Source organism: Leucopleurus acutus (assembly GCF_964270905.1).
Source record: "Leucopleurus acutus genome assembly, chromosome: 14".
Classification (NCBI taxonomy): Eukaryota; Metazoa; Chordata; class Mammalia; order Artiodactyla; family Delphinidae; genus Leucopleurus; species Leucopleurus acutus.
Window position 1 is genome coordinate 25,991,956 of NC_139156.1, and position 21,253 is coordinate 26,013,208.

Consider the following 21,253-nt stretch of genomic DNA (forward strand, 5'->3'; position numbering starts at 1 on the left):
GGGTCCACAGGCTCCCCCAAAGGCCCAAGACGGAGCGGGCTGACTAGCTCTCCTCCCCACCTGGGCCCCGGACTCTGCCTCGGTGTAGGGGGCAAGCACAGGCCTGGTGGCTCCTTGAGGCCAGGTTGTATGCTGTGGGGCTTACCTTAGGCAGAGAGGAATGAGGGCTCCTGACTCCTGGTTGAATTTCAGATGTACGCTCTCGAGCTGCCGCGTGCGGATCAGCTCATGGGGAATAATGGCCGTGGAGCTGTCACTTTCCAGGCTGTCTTTGCGGCTCCTGCAAAGCAAGCACAGGAACAGGTTCAGCACAAGGTGAAAACCGCAGGACAGAAGGCTCTCAGGCCAGGCTCCTGAGGAACGACAAGGATGGTGATTGATGATGAAGATAACAACAGCCACCATTTACTCACTACACGCTCGCCAAGTGCCAGCCCTGCGTGAGGCACCTCTCGCTGATTACTCCTCACAGCGCCCCCGTGAGGTGGGCACTATTATTATGGCCCTTTTACAGATAAGGAGCCGGGGATCAGGGAGGTGACCTAACTTGTCCAGGTCGCAAAGTGGGGACTGTGGAGCTGGGATTTGGTCGCAGGTAGGTCTGGCTCTGAAGCCTCATCTTTGGCCAACACTCTGTATAAAAGCTTATGTCACAGTGGCTTGTTCTTCCCTAAGATAGCAGCAGGGGCTTCCGGGAGCCCTTCTTCCCCTGCCCTAGAGCCTCAGACCCCAAGTTCTCTAAGGCTGGGGTGCTAGAGTGCCAGAAGACATGGCTCCGAGAGCTTCCTTCCTGCTGACCCTGAAAAGGCTGACATCAGAGCAGGCTCAGAGCATGCACACTCCTGCTAATGGCCCGCAGCTGCCGTGACATACACACCCTTCATCCAACAGGAAATGACACAGTCCTCCTCGAGGGGTGGAAACCAGGCTCTCATCAGTCAGATCAGTGAGCCTGGCTGGGCAGCAGGACCGGGCCACCACCCTGCTGGGCTACGAGGCCCCAGGAACCCTGGGCCACATTCCTCCTGACTGTGGCCCCAGCCATGGCGAACTGTCGCTTCTGCCTCACGCTCCATCCTGTCCTGCTTCCCACCCACAGCTTACTCCACAGCTGGGCCACGGGGCCCATTTACAATCTAAGATTTGCTCTTTCAAATTCAGCTGCCCCCACTGACAACCTCTCAAATCTGCCTCAGCCAGAAGTGAGGGTTACCCACTGATCTCATTCAAAAGGCCAGATCCTGGTTTGGACTGTGAATCTCAGAACAATTCCCCAAGTGAACAAAATACTGGGTGAGAAGCTTTAGTTATTTATCGTTGAAGCGGCAATAGCCACCCAGGATGTCCGGGCTTGATCTGGGCTTGACAGTCGCACAGCCAGTGGGGGCCCAACCTACTTACACACTGGGGGGCTGAGCACTGGGGCCTGTGGCCCAGTGAGGCACCCCAACACTCAGAGCACCTCCCCAGAGGGAGGAGGATGTGAGGTCAGCAGGCAGGATGGAGGGTGACATCAGAGAGCACAGGGCCCTACTGAGGCAGTGGTCTATAAAGCTCCCGAGGTAACAGGGACTATTCCTACCAGCTGGGGGGATCCACCCTCAGATGTGACATGTGACTGATCTTTCACAAAGTGGTCCCTTCCTCTGGTTTCCAAAGCCAATTCTGAAACTGCCCTTTGCCCTAGTGTCTCCTTTGACAAACCCTTTCACAAGACCTGTGAAGGAGACAAACATGCTGGCCAAGAGGGTCACAGAATTTCAGGGCTGGAAGGAAACTCTGAGGTTGTTTAATCTACCTCTTTCCTTTACAAAAGAGAGCCGGTAATGTGCCCAAGGCCACAGAGCTGGGCTGTGGCAGGCCATCGTGGGAGCCTAGGACCTCTGACCAGCTCTCTTCCCCTTACACCCCGGCTGCCACGCCTCCCTTCTGAGGAGGGCAACACCAAACACCACCCTCGGGGCTTGGACAAGAGCAGGACTCAAGAAAGACAGCAGCCCTCTTTGGTGAGCCCTTACTCTCCTCCAGAGTAAGGAGTCCATAGATTCACTCACTGAGTCCTCACAGCAAGGACTCTACACCAGGTAGATTCCTCTATAGTTAACGCTTCTCGTACAGGTCAGGAAACCCGTGGCTCAGAGAAGTGAGGTGATAAGCCTACAGTCACAGAGTGAGCTTAAGAGGAAAAGCCAGGGTGTGACTCTCACCATCACTTCCCTGTGCTACCTCTGAGACACACCACCATGCTCCCAAAAGGCCTGGCTGCCAGGTGGGGCCTCCGAGCCGGTGGGCCTCTCTGACACAGGCAAAAGTGCTGATGAATAGCAACTGGGGGTGGGAGCAGGGGGGTTGGGAGAGCAGAATCAACAGCACACAGGGCTAGAGATGTCTCAAGCTGGAGGGAAAAATAAATTGTTGAAAGTCAGCTAAAGTCACCTTGGTAACTGCTACAACACACTCACCCGGAACGAGGACATCAAACCCAAGTGCAAACAGCTTTAAAGAAATGGAAAAGAACTTAATCATCTGAAGAATTAATGTGACAAGTGCCCACATTTACACCTCCCACCAACCTTCAATCATTTGAAAACGTACTTTAATCTTTTAAAAGAAAAAAAAAATTGCAAAATGCTAGATGTGCCGTCCTGGAGCTTGGGTATTTCCGGCATGCTGCTTCAATGGAAACGCGGCTGCTCCACATACACACACGCAGGAGCCCAGCTTTTTGCTGATTTGTTTTTTCTGGACATCGATGCAGAAGCATGAATTATTTGTGTGGGCTGGGTGAGGTATTAAATCTGCAGCCGACACAGGTTTGCAATGTTTTGCATGGTTGTCAGCTTAATCTTAGTCATAAAAAAATAAGTAGTGTGCTCGCCAGCGTGGCCTAATTTTTCAGCTGGGCTGTTTTCTCCCTGAGTTCCTAGCAGAGGGGAAGGCAGACGGCTGGAAGGGAGAATGGCTCCTAGGGAGGCATGGAGGCCCATAACCGCTGGGGGCTGCTGGGAAGATGGGGCCAGGGGATGAAGGATGCTCCAGGAGGCAGAATGGCTAACAACATAGGTTTGGGGTCTGAGTCCCATATGACCTTGGGCAGATAACTTAGCCTCTCTCTAAGCTTCTCTGTCCTCTCCACGGGAAGAATAACAATACCCTTTCCTTATAAGGATGAAATGAGATGACCCAGGTGAAGCATCAAACAGTGCCTGGGATATAGTAGGTGCTCAGAACGTTAGCTGGCTGCCTCTAGAACTCTACCTGCTCCTCATGCAGGAATGTTGATAGCTTAATAGAGACTTATTTGCCTTTCCCCTGGGCCCAGAATCCAACTGCCTCTGGCCAAGCCAGTCCCCCATTCTGAGCAAAGGTCCTTGCCCTGGGCTTGGAAGAGGGGACTTCTGAGATGGGGAAGCAGCCACTGTGGGCCCCAGGCAACCGGTGGTGTTCTGGGAAGGCCCAACTACAGGCCAGCAAAACCCCTTGAGGCCTTTGTTCTGCTGAGAGACACGCTGGCAGGACCGCCTTCCTACACAATCAGCACAATCAGCCTTCCTGCAATTCTCATCTACTGGTCCTCAAGTTGCCGAGAATTAGTTTAATCCATCCTCCATGACAGCCTTGTAAATCCCCGAGGCTCTCACAGACCAAGAGGAGTTTCTCTTCTCCAGTATTTGCAGCCCCAACTTTCAACTATATTCTTAAGATAAGGTCCTGAAATCTTCCATTCATCCAAGTCACTCTCCCTTGGATTCACTCTAGCTTGTCAAAGCCCGAGTGTCATGTCCAGAAGTGAAGTGTCACGTGTGGAAATAAATACAGTATGTGGTTTAACCAGCAGATCACAGAAGGACTGTGAGCTTTCTCGTTTGGGATACTTTATTTCTATTAAAACTGTCATCAAATTGTCTATTCTTTGTAACCTCAGCATACTACCAACTTATACCACACTCCCTCTGTCAACAAGATCTCCCTCAGGCTTTCTCGCATGGACTGAGCTTAGACCTCTTCCGCCCTAGCTTGTATGTACTCTAGAGGATTTGCATTATCTGGCTAGGGTGTCAAGCAGTCTGGATACTTCTGAAACCTGACTCTGGCACCCATCATATTGGCACTCCCCCCTGACTTCACATCACTGACAAAACTGATAAACTTGCCATCGATGTTCTCATCCCAGGCTTTGATTAAATAGTGAATAGGACAGGGCCAGGCAGACAAGCTGACAGACTGACATCATCACTCTTTGGGTATGCTCATCCAACTGATTATAATCCACCCAACCATTCCATCACTAAGCCCCTCACCCTCCTGGATGCTCTGTATAGACATTTCTCTGTCTTGCCAGCAGTGATGTCAGAAGACACTCTCAAAACATCTTGCTAACCCCCCACCTATACAAGGTCTACAGCATTTCCTTTATCTACCAAATAGAAATAGGTTAAGTGTTTCTAAAAAGGCAGTGAGGATGGTCCGGCAGGTCTGACTCTTTGTGAATGCATGCTGTCTCTCAGGCCTCACTGTTTTTCCTTAGAGAGTGTTCACAGCCTACTCGCTGAATAATCTAGCCCAGAGTTTTCCCTGTGAGTTGACACCAAGCTCACTAGTCTAGAGAGTGCAAGATGCTTTTTGCATCTTAAAATTTTTGAGTGCTTTCAGTCTGTCAACACCTCTCTCCCATTCCCTCAGAGATTACTGACAACAGCTTCCTGAATCTCATCTGCCAATTTGACTGGTATTCTGGGGTGCAATACATGTGGACCAGGAGATCTTTCAATCATGGCTTCAATCCTCTTATCGATGCCTGTATGACTCTTCCTAGTCTAATAACCATTCTTTTTGAGATGGAAGCACAATATAAGTAGAGGAAATTTTTGTTGCCTCTCTGCCTCTGATTAACATTACTCTGTCCAAACAATGGGGCCTAGGTTTTCTTCTTCTTGTTCCAAACAGAACTATGAAAAACAAAGTCCTTTTTGCTGATCATAGCCCTTTTTTGCAAGACTTAATTCTTCTTGAGTTTCAGATTTTCTTGATCCTGTTCCTTAAAGTGTCTGTTGGTATAACATACTTCTCTCTCCAGCTTTTGTTCAAATTCTTCAAAAATATTCTGAGTTATGTAAAGAATTCTCTACATATCTCTACTGGTCCCCAGAGGTATTACACCTCTTTTTAGTTTTCAGGGGACTTTCTGCAATAATAGTATTAAGGGGTACCTTTAACTGAGTGCACACTATGATGCCAGGTCCTATGCTAAACCCTTTATATACTTTATTCCTTTCATTTCTATAACAACCCTATAAATAGGTATTATTTTTCCCATTTTACAGATGAAGAAACCAAAACTCAGATACTTAAATAACTAGTCCAAGATCACACAATGGGCAAATAAAGGGCTGAGACAAACACCCCAGGTCTTCCTGACGCCAGCTAAAGTGTAACCACAATATTTTTCCTTAAGAGCCTCCCATCCCTCTGAGTGGTCTTTTCTTCTGGGGTTTCAAAGTCCATGAAGACACATCTATTTTTTTTTTTTCCCTGAACTCTTAAAAGAATTGCTTCCTAGAAGCCATGGCAGGGCTTCCCAAAGGGTATTTGATGGAATTTTCATTTAAGAGAAGCTTCTAGAAGAGCAGATGTGGCAAAGGCTGGATGCAATACACTGCATCTCAGATTAAAGATTCATAAAATGTTGGCATTTCGAAGACTCTGAGGAGGACTACAGAGGGCAAAGGAACCAGTTTCATTTTGTGTAAGCCAGTCTCTTCCAACCTTAGCCACAGGAACCCCTTTTCACTTAATCCCCAACCGACCTCCCTAAAAGGCTGTGGGGACCCTCCCTCTGGGGACCACTGGTCAGGCAGTGCTCTGACAAGGCCCAGGGTTGTCCCTCCTGAACCCTGCTCTGCCCAAGCGCTCTTTCCCAAGGCCCTGTCACTCCCACTCCATCAGCTTCCTTGCCGGTCAGTCAGGTGCACAGCCGAGGCGCCTCGTCATTTTCTTTACCCCAAGACAGATGATCTCAGGAGGCCTGTCAGACACTTATACGATGCTCACCTTCAGCTCTCAGCCCGATGCCGGGGAAGCTGAAGTTCTTCTGAGTGACCAGGGCTTACCTTGGTGCCAATTTTGTGATTTTTACCTGGAATTTTGTGTCATTCTTTCTTTTTACTGTGCAGGGCAAGCTGTAACAGCTCCTACAATATCACTTCTTTGACTTTTTTTTTTTACTATTCTTTTTTTAAAGTTGAAAGAGCCAAATAGTTCTATAAGGTTCATTACAATAGTCAGCAGTCTTCCCATTCCCCACTCCTTGGAGACAACCACTGTCATCTCTGTTAGCTGATTCTTTTGGTATTTTCCTCAATACCTCTAATATACTTTCTTTCTACTTCCTGGTATTCCCTTTTCAGGCTTTATCTATTGACTTGCTGCTACAGAAGATGAGCTTCTAGCTCCCTTCCATCCCACCCTCCCACCTTCCCAAGATAACTATATTGTAAGTTTGCTTGGCTAAGTATTGTTTACGTTATTATACTAATGCTATTTACAACTGAGTCATGTAGTATAATATGATTACTTTTCCTTTCTAGTGTGATTTTTAAAATTATTTATTTATTTTATTTTTGGCTGCATCGGGTCTTAGTTGCAGCACGTGGGATCTTTCATTGTGGCGTGCAGGTTTCTCTCTAGTTGTGGTGCATGGGCTCCAGAGCACGCGGGCTCAGTAGTTGTGGTGTGTGGGCTGAGTTCCCCTGTGGCATGTGGGATCCTAGTTCCCCAACCAGGGATCAAACCTGCATCCCCTGCATTGGAAGGCGGATTCTTAACCACTGGACCACCAGGGAAATCCCTAGTGTGATTTTCTATTTTCCTTGTATTTAATAACTGTATTGGTTTTCTATGTGTTTATTGCTAATTCAATCCTAAACTAATGACCAATGGCCTATAGATTCTCCCAAGACTTTCAAATAGAGCAAATATTTATCAATTTTATCTTCTTTTTAAAAAATTAATTAATTTATGTCTGCGTTGGGTCTCCGTTGTTGCGCGCGGGATTTGTCTAGTTGCGGCAAGCAGGGGCTACTCTTTGTTGTGGTGCGCGGGCTTCTCATTGTGGTGGCTTCTCTTGTTGTGGAGCAAAGGCCCTAGGTGCGTGGGCTTCAGTAGTTGCAGCACACGGGCTCAGTAGTAGTGGCTCGTGGGCTGTAGAGCACAGGCTCAGTAGTTGTGGTGCACGGGCTTAGTTGCTCCGCAGCATGTGAGATCTTCCCAGACCAGGGCTCGAACCCGTGTCCCCTGCATTGGCAGGCGGATTCTCAACCACTGCGCCACCAGGGAAGTCCCTCAATTTTATCTTTTTAAAGACACTTCTCCAGGGGCTTCCTTGGTGGTGCAGTGGTTAAGAATCTGTCTGCCAATGCAGAGGAGATGGGTTCGAGCCCTGGTCCAGGAAGGTCTCACATGCCGCGGAGCAACTAAGCCCGTGCGCCACAACTACTGAGCCTGCACTCTAGAGCCCACGAGCCACAACTACTGAGCCCACGTGCCACAAATACTGAAGCCCGCGGGCCTAGAGCTGATGCTCCACAACAAGAGAAGCCACCACAACGAGAAGCCTGCGCACTGCAACAAAGAGTAGTCCCCGCTCGCTGCAACTAGAGAAAGCCCACATGCAGCAACAAAGACCCAACACAGCTATAAATAAATAAATAAATAAATAAATAAATAAATAAATAAAACTTATTTTTTTAAAAAAAGAGTAGCCCCTGCTCGCCACAACTAGAGAAAGCCCGTTTGCAGCAATGAAGACCCAACAGAGCCAAAAAAAACAAATTAAATAAATAAATTAAATATCATTAAAAAAAAAAAAGACATTTCTCCAGAGGATCCTTCCAAAAGACTCTAGTCTGAACTGTCTGCCTTCCGTTTTTGCAGCACAACTGTCGTCATGGGATCACCCCTTACCTTCACACTGGTGATTCCTCTCGCCTCTTTCTCATGTTGGATCCTATTTCCTGCTCCCCGTATGTCTTCCTCACTCATTTCGATGGAGCATATCCTCTAGCAGATTTCACTTTTTTAGTATGCTTCTCTCTGACCTGCCACCCTCAGGGGTTTTCAGGCAAATTAAAACACCAGCTTTACTCTGTGCACTGGTATAGAGACTTCCAAGGCCTTCTTTCGTTATTTTTTCCTGTGAATTGGCAGGCAACTCCTCCACTTTTATCTTCTTTTACAGGCAGTACCCAGTGGTGAAGAGGTCTGGATCTGGATTCAAACAACCCAAGGTTCAAATTTTGGCTCTGAACTTTATTAATCTTGGCTCATTGACCCAAAATAAGTTATACAATCTATCTAAGCCTCCGTGTTCTTGTTTGTAAAATGGGGACAAAAATAGCCCACAACACAGGGCCTGGCACATGGCGATACTTAATAAAAACTGCTTGCTTGGGACTTCCCTGGTGGTCCAGTGGTTAAGACTCCGTGCTTCTACTGCAGGGGACAGGGGTTCGATCCCTGGTCGGGAAGCTAAGATCCTACGTGCCGCGCGGCCAAAAAAACAAAAACAAACAAACAAAAAAACCTGCCTGCTTGGTCACAGAAGCTGTCCAGCCCAGGATTCTTCCTGTATTGGGAGCACTGAGGACTGGTTTGTGGATGGCTCAGAGGCACACCTCAATAATTCATCAATTGATCTAAATCTTTCCATGTCTTTCTTTTTTACTATCTGTCTATGTAACACATCCTATATTTACACTTTCCACTGTTTAAGGGGACTTTTTACATATCCTAACACGCCTTCTCTTTCCAGTGTCAGGACAGACTCCTGATTTCTAGTGCTGCACAGTTTACAGTACAGGCCCCTGTTCACCCTACCCACACTTCACAGATTGACAGAACCGTATCCATGTTTCCTCTCCACCCTGGTCTCTACAGACTGAAGAGTCTTAATTTTTCCATTTTAGCCTCAGGGTATTGGTCACATTCTATCAATGGCAGCAGGTGTGGAAAGGAGAGGAGCCCAACCACCGAGACTCCTTTTAGCCACAATCCCAGTCCTGTGACAGTGATGACGTCTGCACTGGCCACACGACTTGGGGCCTTTTCCTTGGGGACGCCCAGGAGCAGGAACCAGGGCACCCGGGTTGGCAACTATTCAGAAGTGAAGTGGGTTTGGCCTGCTGAGCCCAGCTCAACCTCTGGCTTCTGCCGCTAGCTTGGGAGATTATTCCTTTTGCTTTCAGATTGCTGACGAAAGCTCTGAACTTTCCAGAGAAAGAACCACTTGCAGGTTTCCCTTCAGAGCAGGACTGGGACAGGGTGTGGGTATGGGTGAGAGCACCAGCTCACCTCCACAGTTACTGCTACCATCTGAATTTGGAAAAATTATCTGATGAGGATGACACACGGAGTAAAAGGCCTTAAAAGGTTATTGGTAAACACCAACAACCAAACGATGAAACGCAGTATTTTCACTGTGAATATTCCAAGGATGGAACGTGATGATAGAACAGTGGGACGGAGTGTGGGTGAAGAAGACAGAGTGAGGAAAACTTGTGTTAAGGTTGGTGGATTCCTTCATCAACTATTAACTCCTCTGGGCACCAGGGACCGCCACCCGCAGCCTTGTGGTCTGACTCAGGTGGGAGACTAGGACCCCTGCTCTCCTGAACGAGCCTGCTCTAGCCAGAGCCCTTGGCTTCCTGGTTTCTGAGACACTGAGTCATTTCCTCTCTCCAGCTCTCACCTTTGAGCCTTCCTTTTCCCTTCCCTGGAGAAGTGACTCACTACTGAAGTGTTGGGTGACACTGAGGATCAAGGATGGGCGATAAAAATACTCCTGATTGTGCAACTTGAGGAAGAGAGATGCAGTTTGGATTGAGAATTCAATGTGCCGGCCATGAACTCTGAGGCTGGGGTGTTAACGATGGCCACTGCTTCACCTCTTTGGGGAAGTAGAGCAGAGAATGGAGTTCAAACAGAAATTCACCCAGGCAGGACTGCTGTGGAGCCCTTGTTCTGCCCTTTCAAGTGTGTATTTCCGAGAAAGGCACATAAAGGCAGGCACTTAGCAAGACAAATGTGGATCACAGAGGCCTGGGCCCTTCCTCCCATCAGCCCTGTGGGGCCTGGCTGGGGCCCTGAGAGCAGGGCTGTTTCTTCTTGGGTTTTTCTCTCCAGTGGAAACAACCGTACTTCCCTAGCGTGGGAGCGGTGAGGGGCGCCAACATGACACACTCGGGCTCCAGGCAGGCCATTGCACTGACATGATAGAGCCCTTCGAGCAGGGTTACCCAAGACTGCCCTGCATGCAGGAAGTGATGGCAATAGCCCAGCTGTTTTCCCAGATGGAAACTCACCTTCCTTCACCCAATTCACTGGATGCAAACGAGATATTTTCTTCTTCTAATTAATCTTCATGGGTCTCATGGGCTGAGCAAAACAAAACACAATTTTCTCTAAAGGCTGACTCTGGCCAGGCCGCAAGCTATTCACGATGGGAACAGAGGCAGCACGGCTACCCATCCAAAAGGCTAAAGAGATGGGAGCAGAGACACTCATAAAAGTGGAGAGAAATACATGTGTGTTTTGTGTGCATGTTGGGGGAAGGGTGCAGCTGAAAATGTCACAACAGGAGAAATCATGCTACAAAACCTTAATTTTCCAGAAAATTAAGGCAACAAGCAAAAAAAAAAAAAAAAAAGCCTTAAAAGCTGCTGGTGCAATTCCAGAAGACTGAGAAACTTAGCTCAGCGATGACGGTTCGTTTGCTTTTTTTTTTTTTTTTGTGGTACGCAGGCCTCTCACCATTGTGGCCTCTCCCGCTGCAGAGCAGAGGCTCTGGACGCGCAGGCTCAGCAGCCATGGCTCACAGGCCCAGCCACTCTGCGGCATGTGGGATCCTCCCGGACCGGGGCAGGAACCCGTGTCCCCTGCATCAGCAGGCGGACTCTCAACCACTGCGCCACCAGGGAAGCCCTAGTTTGCTTTTTAAAGGTGTCTCAACTACAAAGTGTCTCTCCCACAGCCAGGAACCTTCCCCCCCAACACATGTGCACACACATGCACGGGCCCTGCCCCTCTTTGGGGGGGGGGGGTTATGTGACCCAGAGAGCTCCCTAAAGGTCCCCCAACCTCAATCAGTGACTCACTGGCAAAAGGAGGAGGAGGTCCTGGTACACTGATGCAGGTTCCCAGCATCAGAGCAAGTTTACACAAATGCAAACCTCCCCACGCAATGCACCTGACCAGACCATGCACATCCCCGGGGTCACTGTGGGGAGGCTGGGAAGCAAAGGCCAGACTCCACAGAACAGTCCACGTCTAACCAGGCAACCTCAGACAGAGGATGCCAGTGACGTTTTCTCCCTCGACCCAGGTCCTTATAAATGTCGGCAGGCACAGCCCTTAAGCCGGGCTCCCCTCAGTGGCACAGAGGAGTTGCTTCCCAAACTCACGCGGGCAGGCCGTGGGAAGGGAGGCGCCAGCAAGCCGAAGGAGGCTTTTCTCAACTGATCATCTTGGGAAAAGCCAGATACAAATTTCACGGCTGGAATGCAGGGGTTGTGAAACGCTGGAAGAAGCCCCAAAGAGGGCCAAGGACTCCCCTTCCGGGAAGGCGGAAGGCGGTGGGAGGAGGGTTGGCAGGGGGAGTGGGAGAGGAGCAGTTACCCAGAGGGCCCTGCCTTTCTGGGAAGCAGGAAGTGAGGCCTCAAGCAAAAAAGAAAGAAATCCCCTAGCCCTGAAGTGGTGGAGGGGCCAGAGACATACGGTTGATTTTGTTTCTGAACATGAAGAAAACAAGGCTTTGTGTTAAAAAGTAATTCTGGTATAAATGAGACAATTATGACACATCTTGTTATCTCGGATTTGGAAGCACTGAGCCTGGCGGCATGTCTTCCCTAGAGTTAAATACAAACGGCAAGCTTCTAACATGGGGCTTTAGCCTTGTCCTCGGTGCCAAGGGAGCAGTCTCTACTCATCTTTGACTAGTTAGAGGAGGTCCACCTATGAGGGTGAGAGACACAGTCTGGGGTGTCCCTCACACGGTCCCTGAGAATGGAGTAAGGAGGACCACACCATGTTAATGGCTGAGGGACTGCCCTAAGTGCCACCCTTTTCTCACCTTGGCCAAGTTACTTATCAGCCTCTTTGTACCTCACTCAGTTTCCTCATCTATAAAAGGGGGATAATAAGATTATCTACTTCACAGAGTGACTATGAGGATGGTATAAAGCACTTGCACCTGATCAGTGTTAGTCGCCATTAAGGTGGGAAAAGATCAAGTGCCTGATTCTCTCAGGTAGGCCAGAGCCCAGATGCTAATACTCAGGCTCCACTGGCTCTTCTGAACCTCTGTTCTATCTCCACAGCCTTCTCAAACCACGCTCAGGCCCATAAGACTATGCATCAGAGCCCCAGCCCAGAAAGCCTGACTAAAGGAAATCGGACACGAAGACACAATAGGGCCCATGCCGGTCACTCCCCCACAGGGAGAGGAGCAAACACTAGTGCCAGCACATTTTGGGTTGGCTTTCTCAGTCACAATCCATGCGGTTTATCTGAAACCGGGTCAGGTCCCAGGGTGGGCAGCACAGATATTACAGTCGTGCGTGCTAATCTGAACTGAGGCCGCCGTCATCGATCCTGAGGTGACAGGGAGCTGGAGACTTGAGGGAGGGTTGGAAAATGTTCTTGGCAAAGAAGGAACCATTTCTCAACCAACTGCTAACAAACTGGTAACCAGCACTGACAACCTTAGAGGAGACATTCCGATTCCCTTCAGACTGCAGATTCCAGCACCTTGGAGATGCAACTGGGTCCTTGAGCTGCAGGGAGGGGAGATGACCCCAGATGGCTGCACCTCTGATCTATTCGCATCCATCTCTCTGCAGCTCAGCCAACTCAGGCCAAAGAGAGGAGGCTGCAGCCTCCGCCCTGAGTCTACAGATAGCCCTTGGACCAGATCCGATGCCCCACTGCCCAGTGGGCTGAGTCTGGGCTGGACGTCTGCATCCAGGAACTCTGTGTGCCTTACAATGTCTGGGGGTGCAGCAGCTGGAAGTACGCCCTAGACTGGGAGTGAGATCTCAGACTTGTCCCAGATGTATAGTAGGGGCAAGTGGGCTGCCTCCACAGGAGCCCCTGCCCTTCTGCCCAGAAACCCAGACCTTTGGAGGTGGAAGGGCCATCTGGACTGAGACTACAAGTTATGGGGCAATCTGCTTGAGCCTTTAAGCCTTCAATTACCTCCCGACCTCCCATCAGTACCAGTGGGGCTCAGAGGAAGAGGCCAAGCTCAGGGCACGCGAAGGAGTATGGCCCTGGGACAGGGTCCAGACTCACAGGTGGAGAGTTTCCAGATGCCCCACGACTCAGCCTGGCCATCTGCTCCTGCCAGGGGAAGATGGTGCCTTAAGCCAACTCCTTCAAGGCGGCTGGCTGCAGAAATCCACTGGCTGGAGTTGAAAGCTGCTTGGAGGTGGCAGTGGAAGCTTCTCCAGGCTCTTGCAAAAGGCCTCTACTCTCATGGCTTCTGGATGGCAGATTCTTCAGGTTGGCCACCTTGGGCAGCTGGAGTAACTCTCCCTACTCCACAATCTGCTCCCAGGTTACAGCCTCGACTTTAACCAGCCAGGCCTCCCCTGTTCCATCCCTGTCAGCTTCTTCACCTGCTTGTTAAAATTCCAGGGCTCCTTCGAGGCCCGTCTCATGTCCTTCCTCCTCCAAGAAGCCCTCCCTAACTACTCCAGATCATGCTGACTTGACCCTTCTGTAGCACAATAGATCATTACCATTTCTGGGGATCGTGGATGAGCAACTGGAGCTAGAATTCAAAGGAACTATTTCCAACAAATTACACCCACAGCCAGAATCATGCCAATTAATTAACTGTTTCAGTTCATGTGCCCCCAAAAGAGCCTACACCTCAGATGGCCCTCTGGGTCCTGAGCCTGCCACACAGCAAGTGTGTAATAAAGACTTCTTAGAAGAAGGACGGATCACCCTGGTCTTGCATGAGTGGTCCGCCTCCCTGTTAGCCCAGGGCACAGCAACTTCCTCTCTGGCAGGCAGGGTTCCTGCTCTGGGCTGCCAGCTCCCAGGCATCCCCTGCCAGCAGCTATTCCCTAGAGTTGCCCTGGGACTAAGGGCAGAGGGGGGTGCCCAGCTCCAGCTCTGCCCACCATTCGCCCCCATCAGAGGAAGAGAGGTCAGCAGGAAGTGGATCTGACCTCTGGGGTGGTCACAATCTCTCCTAAGAGCTATAGGGGCTCTTGGACAGACAGCAGAGGCCTGCAGAGGACTTCCCTTCCCTGCGCCCCATGGAAGGGAGGCAGGAAGAAGGGCCTCAGCAGCAGGCGTCCAGTCCGGGGCTGGCCAGACAGGGAGGCCCCTGGGGTTGCAGCTATCAGCCGGAGACCAGGCTCCAGGAAGGAAGGAAGGGCAACTCTGGCCGAGGCCGAGATAAGGAGGGGAATCGTGCTCAGCACAATGGGCTCCCACAAGGCTGGGAGGCCCCAAGTCAGATTTTGCCCCAACTTGGCCTCCCATCTGCTTACACAGCCTATGTAAATATTTACTGTTGTTTATATTTCTGGTCCGCTGCGTTCCCTCTGAGGCCCTTACAACCCACAGATCTGTGTGCCCCAGAGACCCTGAGTCCATCCAGCAAGGCCTCTGGGCATTGTTCTCTCTCATGCAAGCCACAGGGACAGGCCCTGAAGGACAAAACTGCCCCCTCGTCCCAGTCCCGGGACACTGCTGTCGGGAAGCTAGACTAACCCCTCTGTGGGCAGGGCACTTACGGGGCCCGGTCGTGGGTGAGGCCGTTCTGCCGCTGGGGGTTGATTGGCGGAAGGACGGGTTTGCTGTTGATCTCAAGTCCTCTCCTCAAGGTCTCCCGGATCTGCTCCGTGTCTGCAATGACACCATTAAGTTACCTGATGGCCCTCTGGGCCCCCAGCATCCCCATCCCTGTCCTTGGACCCTGGCTCTGCTGATGGGCTGGGGAAAGGCCCCCACGAAGGCTGGTCTTGAGGCCACTCTAGGCATCAGCTGTGCGATCTGAGTGCAGCATGAGGACACAGAGCAGACGAGGCATCGTGTGCTCTGGAAACATCTGGTCTGAAGAGCACCATTCTTGAGGAAGACAAGGAATGGCCTCTGGACTGCAGAAGGGCACTCTCCAAGGCAGGGCTCTCCTCCACTGTCCTTTCCCATCCTGTGTCACAGGCCCTAGGCTTACCCCTAACATGGCTCCAGACAGTGGCTCACAAGACAGCCATTGCCCAAGACCACCCAGGGATTCTACCCACTTGATGGACGCCAGTAAGGGCTGCGAGTGCTCTGCCATGAGTGAGCAGGCATCCCTTGCACAAGTTCCTGGGTTCTGGGTGGTCGGCTGGTATCTGGCCCTGCCACCCCTTCCCCTTGGGCCGGGTCAGTGGGATACTGAGTCATCTCCCCACCTTGGTACTGTCCCAGGGAACCCTGCCTCTCCACGGGTCTGCCAAGGGCCAGGAGGTGACAAAGGAGTCCCCTGGTTGAATTATTTCTTTGCAAGGTGCTTTTCTGGTCTTTGGGGTGAAGCTTACTAGTCTGGTCCCCTATATTGAGATTTTCATCTAAGATTTACTTCTGCAAGCAAACACACACAAAAAAGCAAATTAACGTTTGCTGGTTAAAGGGTGGGCTTTGAGGATAGACGTGATTATTCACTTTCCTAGTGTTTGGCTTGTTATAGTGGCATGGATCTTACTTTTATAATTTTTTTAAAAATAGCCAATGATGGTTGAAATTTTGGACAAAACTGCGAATCCCTCCTTAAATTAGCTCTTTTGTCAAAAGCAACTGAATGATTCTAATAACTGTACACTCTCTCAGAATCTCCCCAGGGCTTGGCACGTCATTAGAATAAGCAGGAAGGAAAGAAAGGGGTCAGATATTTGCACTAGGGGTTTAAGTTGTTTTTTATGGAAAGAAAACCTTTTATAAGTGCGGTCACATGCGCTGGTATTTTATTCAGGATTCTAGGTATCTTACTCTTCAAAAGTTAAGAAAAGGTGGAAGAATTGAAAAAGGAAGTAGAAAGAGCAGCTGTAATCTCGTCTGTGTAAATGGCCGCTTTTCTTTTGGAGTGAGTTAGGGATGCCCTTTCTTAAAAACCACAACTGTTTCGCTAACCAAGACCAGCATGGTAAGCTTCCAACAGGGGAGCCATATCCTCCTTCCCCAAGGCCCCCCGACAAAATGCAGCAGGTAAGGGTGCCCTGCCTACACCCCTTACGTTATCTCTGCAAGAGAGTGGGGTGGGGAAGTGTGCAAACTGGCCTTACACTCAGGCCTCTCTTGTCTGAGGCCTGGGAGGGCCCAAGGCCAGAGTGATCCGCAGGTCTGGCATGGCTTTCAGGCTAGAGCTGGGCCCTGTGTCAATTCTGTGGGTGGCCGATGCTTGTTCTCTTGCATTTGGGTGGACTATGGCTGTTTCCTGTAACTGTTCTAGGGCTTCCACTCACCTCCCTGACCTCAGATAGCAAGGGGCAAATCTAACACACAATGGTCACTGCTGGAAGTGCGATCTGAAATACACACAGGAAACACAGGAGAAACGGGTCAGTAAAGCTCCCTTCATTCCACCCTGCTGAAGACCTCACTTGCTGTTTAAATCCTGCCAGGAAATACTGAAACCCGGCCTGGGGAAAGGGAAGGCGACGGCTCCCACCTTTGCCAGAGAGCCGCCGGGGCTGAGTACCGATGCAAATGCTCCGGCTGTCCTCGTCGTCCTCGGGGGGCCGGCTCAGGTCATCCCAGGCACACTTGGCGCTGACACCGCTCAGGTTGGACCCGTCCGTCTCAATGCCTTTGTCAACTCTCTCCTGCTTGGAAAGAGTCAAAGAGCCGGAGTTCCTTCAGCGAACCGGTGGCCCAAGGTCACCACCACCTTTCCCATGTTTACTGAGCCCTGGTAAGAGCTGAGCACGGGGCAGGGGCCGGAAGAGCAGGGTCTCTGACCTTATTCTGCCCTGGTTACTAACGCGTGGCGGTCTCTGCCAGCCACGGGTCTCCTCCAGGGGAACCAGGAATTAGGGGAGCCGGGAAGAATGAAAATCCCAAGGGAAGCGTCTCCTCTCCCATCAGCCTTCCAGTAAAGTGACTGTCATTACCCGCTTCAGAGCTCCGACTCTGCCCACCCTGTGCTGGCCCGTGGAGCTGATGTGGCAGAGCCAGGAACCACCCTCCTGAGGAAAGGCACAGTCCTTCCTCTCCTAACTGATCACCCGGTCGCTGCTCCAGAGGCCAGGGTGGACGCCGGCCACAGGCGGGAGAGGCGGGGACTCAGCCCAATTTCTCCAACTCCATACCTGCAGTTTTCTCTTCCAACAGCAGAGGGTGTGGTCACACAGGGAAGAGTCCCCAGAGAGCAGAAGGGCCGGACTTCCCCTTGCTGCATTGCTGACTTGTTTGGCCAAGAATTCTGGATGGAGATTCTTTTCCATTTCTTAGACTGAAACGGGGGCCTGGAGGGCAGTGACCATCTTTAGACCCCACCAGAGGCCCTGCCTTCGCACAGGCCTTGACACTTCTGAGTCCAAACACTCTCCAAATGGCCTCAAGGAAGAGCTAAACACAAACACCTGGGATTTCTGGTAAAACAAAGTTGTGATGTTGGGCTTTGGATGAAAGGTCATCTGGGAGGCTCCCGCAACCTTGTTCATAAACAGTCATGTAGGCCAAATAGAGCTCCTGAGTTAGTACTTCAGTAAGAGTCTGCTCCTCCCTGTCTGGGGGACCTTCTGGCTCCACAGGCTCCGAACAGGCCTGCTGCTCGGCCAGGGAGCCCATCCAGGGAAGCACAAGGTAAGCTTACAGAGGGTCCTTATTTTTTGAGACCAGTCAGCAGGTGGCCCTGGTCCAATGCCTCCTTCCCATCAATCCCATCCTCCTCCTCTCCAGTGCTACCAGCAGCCTAGGCAAAGCTGGGGATTCTGAGCAGAGGCGTGGGAGGCTGATGACAGGGAGTGGCTCTCTGTGCTCTAACCAGGGGCGTGTGAGCCCTAGTTTGCTTGGGGTGGAGTCTACGCTTTTCCCTCTCTACTGGCCACCCTGAGGCGTCTCACCTAAGCAAGGAGCTCAGGACACCTCTTGGCTCAACAAGCTCAGCCCACTTACTTTACGAGTAAACAAGAAAGGGTGAAGACGCAGAGGAGTTCAGAGACTTGTCCACGCACATAGCTGGCTAGTGGTAGAGCTTGGAGCAAAGGACCAGGAGCAGCTCTGAAACAAACGGCCTGCAAGCAAGCCCCGGAGACACAAGCGAGCACACAGGAGCTCCCACGGGTGCACAGAGCGCCCAGGAAAGGAAGCTGGACTTTCTCACCAAGGTGCCCCTGCTTGCTTTTTTTCTTTAAATATAATCCTTCTCTTTATAAATTTATTTATTTATTTATTTTTGGCTGTGTTGGGTCATCGTTGGTGCGTGCAGGCTTTCTCTAGTTGCGGCGAGCGGGGGCCACTCTTCGTTGCGGTGCGTAGGCTTCTCATTGCGGTGGCTTCTCTTGTTGCGGAGCACGGGCTCTAGGCACGTGGGCTTCAGTAGCTGTGGCTCACGGGCTCCAGAGCGCAGGCTCAGTAGTTGTGGCGCACGGGCTTAGCTGCTCCACAGCATGTGGGATCTTCCCGGACCAGGGCTCGAACCTGTGTCCCCTGCATTGGCAGGTGGATTCTTAACCACTGAGCCACCAGGGAAGCCCCCCCTGCTTGCTTTTAAAGAACACTAGGCGCTCTGGGTCCTGCTGGCTGGCCTCAGGGGCGCCTGAAGACTAGGGAGGAGAACTGTTCTCAGCACACAGAGAAAGGATGGGCTGCTTACCCTAGTAGCTTAAAGGATCAGGTGCTTTCTTAGCACTTGGCACCTAGGACAGGGGCCAAACAACAGCCCATGGTGCCCCGTGCTGGATCCCAGTGTGGCTGCAGAACAAGGGCTTAGGGAAACATAGCCTTTGTGGTTCCTGGTTCTTGCATAAGCAGAAGCTACAAAGAAACCAAGTTTAAAGTACAGATAACAGAGGATATCCTGGCAGCAATTGGAAAGCTGCAGTGTTCAAGGCACTAGGAAAACAGAGGAGCACCATCTGTGAATGAGTAGGGCTTCTGCCCAAGAACTCCCAGGTCTGCAGTAAACAGCCCAGGAACTGCTGGCTACATGTCCGCCTGCTACCTCTCCTGGCCACCTCCCACCCTTCCTAAAGGACATATAACTCCTGGCAGCAGCCTGTGGCCTACCAGATTTTTGCAGAGGCATAAAATGTTCAGAGATGGCAATGACCCGCAATGGGCAGGGGCAAAGGAGAAGGAGGCAGGCACATGTCAGGCACATTATTAGCTGTCTGCGGTTCCTGCTTCAGGAGCTGCCAATAAGAAAGGAAGTTATGCTCTACGTGGCTTTCAAAATTCACCTTCATACAGAGTGCTGCTTCTAAAAAACCCAAAGACAATACTGACACTCTGTACAGGTGGGCCACAGTGAGTGAGAACTGCAAGCCTGTGTGTATAGAGACTTCCTTTTATATATGAAGGGATGCCAACCTAGCCAGGGGAGGAGCTCGGTATCCGACTACCCAAGATGAAAAATGTATCTAAAAGGGGGATGGGATCATTAGACCAATCAGCGCTTCTCCCTGCAGCTGGGCTGTGGAGTCACTATCACCTGTCCTACTGTTACAGGGTGGCGGTGGCAGTGGGGTGGCTTCCTGAAAGAAACTCTGTGTTCTTCTAAGAAGGGGAACATGGCAGGATGAGTACTGGGCAAGAAATATCCACTATACTGATTTTCTTTCCTTGCTAGTGATCCGATTTTCTGGTCAGGTTTATTGATGTATAATTTGCTTTCAATAAAATCAATCCTTTTAAAATGCAAAAAAACATATGTCTAAGACAAGTTTTCCTGGCCGGAAATCTCTGCTCCCTTATGTGCTCTGCAGAATTCAGAGGACAAATTCCAAATCATGCCATATTTCTACTCACTCACAAATAAATCTCCTCCGTTTTCCCAGGATGAAAGCCAGTGTTATTTGGAAGAAGCCTAGGCACAGTGTGCTAGAAAGGTTTTCCTCACTCAAGACATACTTGCAGGTGTGGATCGATCTCAAATATGGTCTCTCCCCTCCTCATGTCAGTTATCAGCCAGGGGCCGCCAGCGCTGTGGACAAGGAAAGGGGACAGGATGGTAACTGAGGGTCTGGGGCTGATGGGCTGGGTCTACATCCTGCCCTGTTTGCTGCCCCCAGCCCAGAACACAGGGGATCGGTTAGTGGCCAGAGACAGTCAGGGAGAGTGATCAGGAAGCCCCAGTCTGAAAACCCAGAGCCTGAGCAGCAATGTAAGGGGGCACCCACATGTGGAGAGAAGGAGGGGTTCCCAAGTCCAGGCCCAGGGACCCTGCCCCCATCTCATAGTGCAGGGATGTACTCACATGGGTACTGTCCGCAGCAGCTCCAGGATGCCCTGCCCATTCCACTGCTGGGCTGCGTGGAGCTCCTCGGTGCAGACGCCAACAATCTGAGACCCCGGGACAAAGATGCCATTGTGCGTTAATGGCCATTCCTCCAACCCACCTGGAAGGTCAACTACCCAGGCTCTCTTAGTATCACCAAAGTTGGGGGACCACAGGCAGGATCTGTGCTCAGGGGCTGATGTGTCCAAAGTGGGATGGTTCCCTTAGGAGGGAACAGTGGCCTGGCTAGCAGATGGATGGGTCCACACACAGGGCACTGAGGTCTGACCCTTTCCCTGCTGTGATGGCTCAGGGGTCTGGGCGACACAAAGCCTAGCCCTAGACTGCAGAAGAGAAAATCAGGGCCCTGCCAACTCAGGATGGGTCCCCAGCCCATGTCTCTGGAAGCAGGGGAGGTCCAGGGAGGTGCTCCTGCCCAGTCTAGGATCATGGGGGTTGTAAACAGAGGAGATTTTGAGACCCTTTAAGCTTAGCACGATGACCAGAGGGCACCAGCATCTTGCAGAGAAGCTCCCTTCCTTATCAGGGGCCGAGCCTTTGAGTAAATCTCAAAGGAAACAACTGAACTTCCACACAGACCCCACCATGATCACAAGCAGCCCGGGTGCAGCCGGGGTAGGTGCACGTCGTCCCTTCCGGGTAAGGGAAAGTCCAGTCCAAAGCTGCCTGCTGGGAGGTCCTGTGCCTGTGGCTATCTGGGTCTTACGAGTTCACAGAAATACCCTCCCTGCTATCCACTCA

General features: G+C 51.0%; 1 protein-coding gene across 2 annotated transcripts in view; it reads right to left on the minus strand.

Moving 5' to 3' along the window:
• The window catches only part of SUFU (SUFU negative regulator of hedgehog signaling), a 108,269-nt gene that overhangs the window by 14,006 nt on the left and 73,010 nt on the right, over positions 1 to 21,253 (minus strand). The window contains exons 5-9 of one of the 2 annotated variants that reach the window (XM_082854909.1): positions 20,471 to 20,556; positions 20,125 to 20,197; positions 16,721 to 16,874; positions 14,805 to 14,916; positions 146 to 280 (exon numbers count right to left, since the gene is read on the minus strand). In XM_082854909.1, the coding sequence (XP_082711035.1) occupies positions 146 to 280; positions 14,805 to 14,916; positions 16,721 to 16,874; positions 20,125 to 20,197; positions 20,471 to 20,556 (560 nt within the window). Of the gene's footprint in view, positions 1 to 145; positions 281 to 14,804; positions 14,917 to 16,720; positions 16,878 to 20,124; positions 20,198 to 20,470; positions 20,557 to 21,253 lie in introns of both variants that reach the window. The other variant, XM_082854908.1, reaches the window with a different exon arrangement.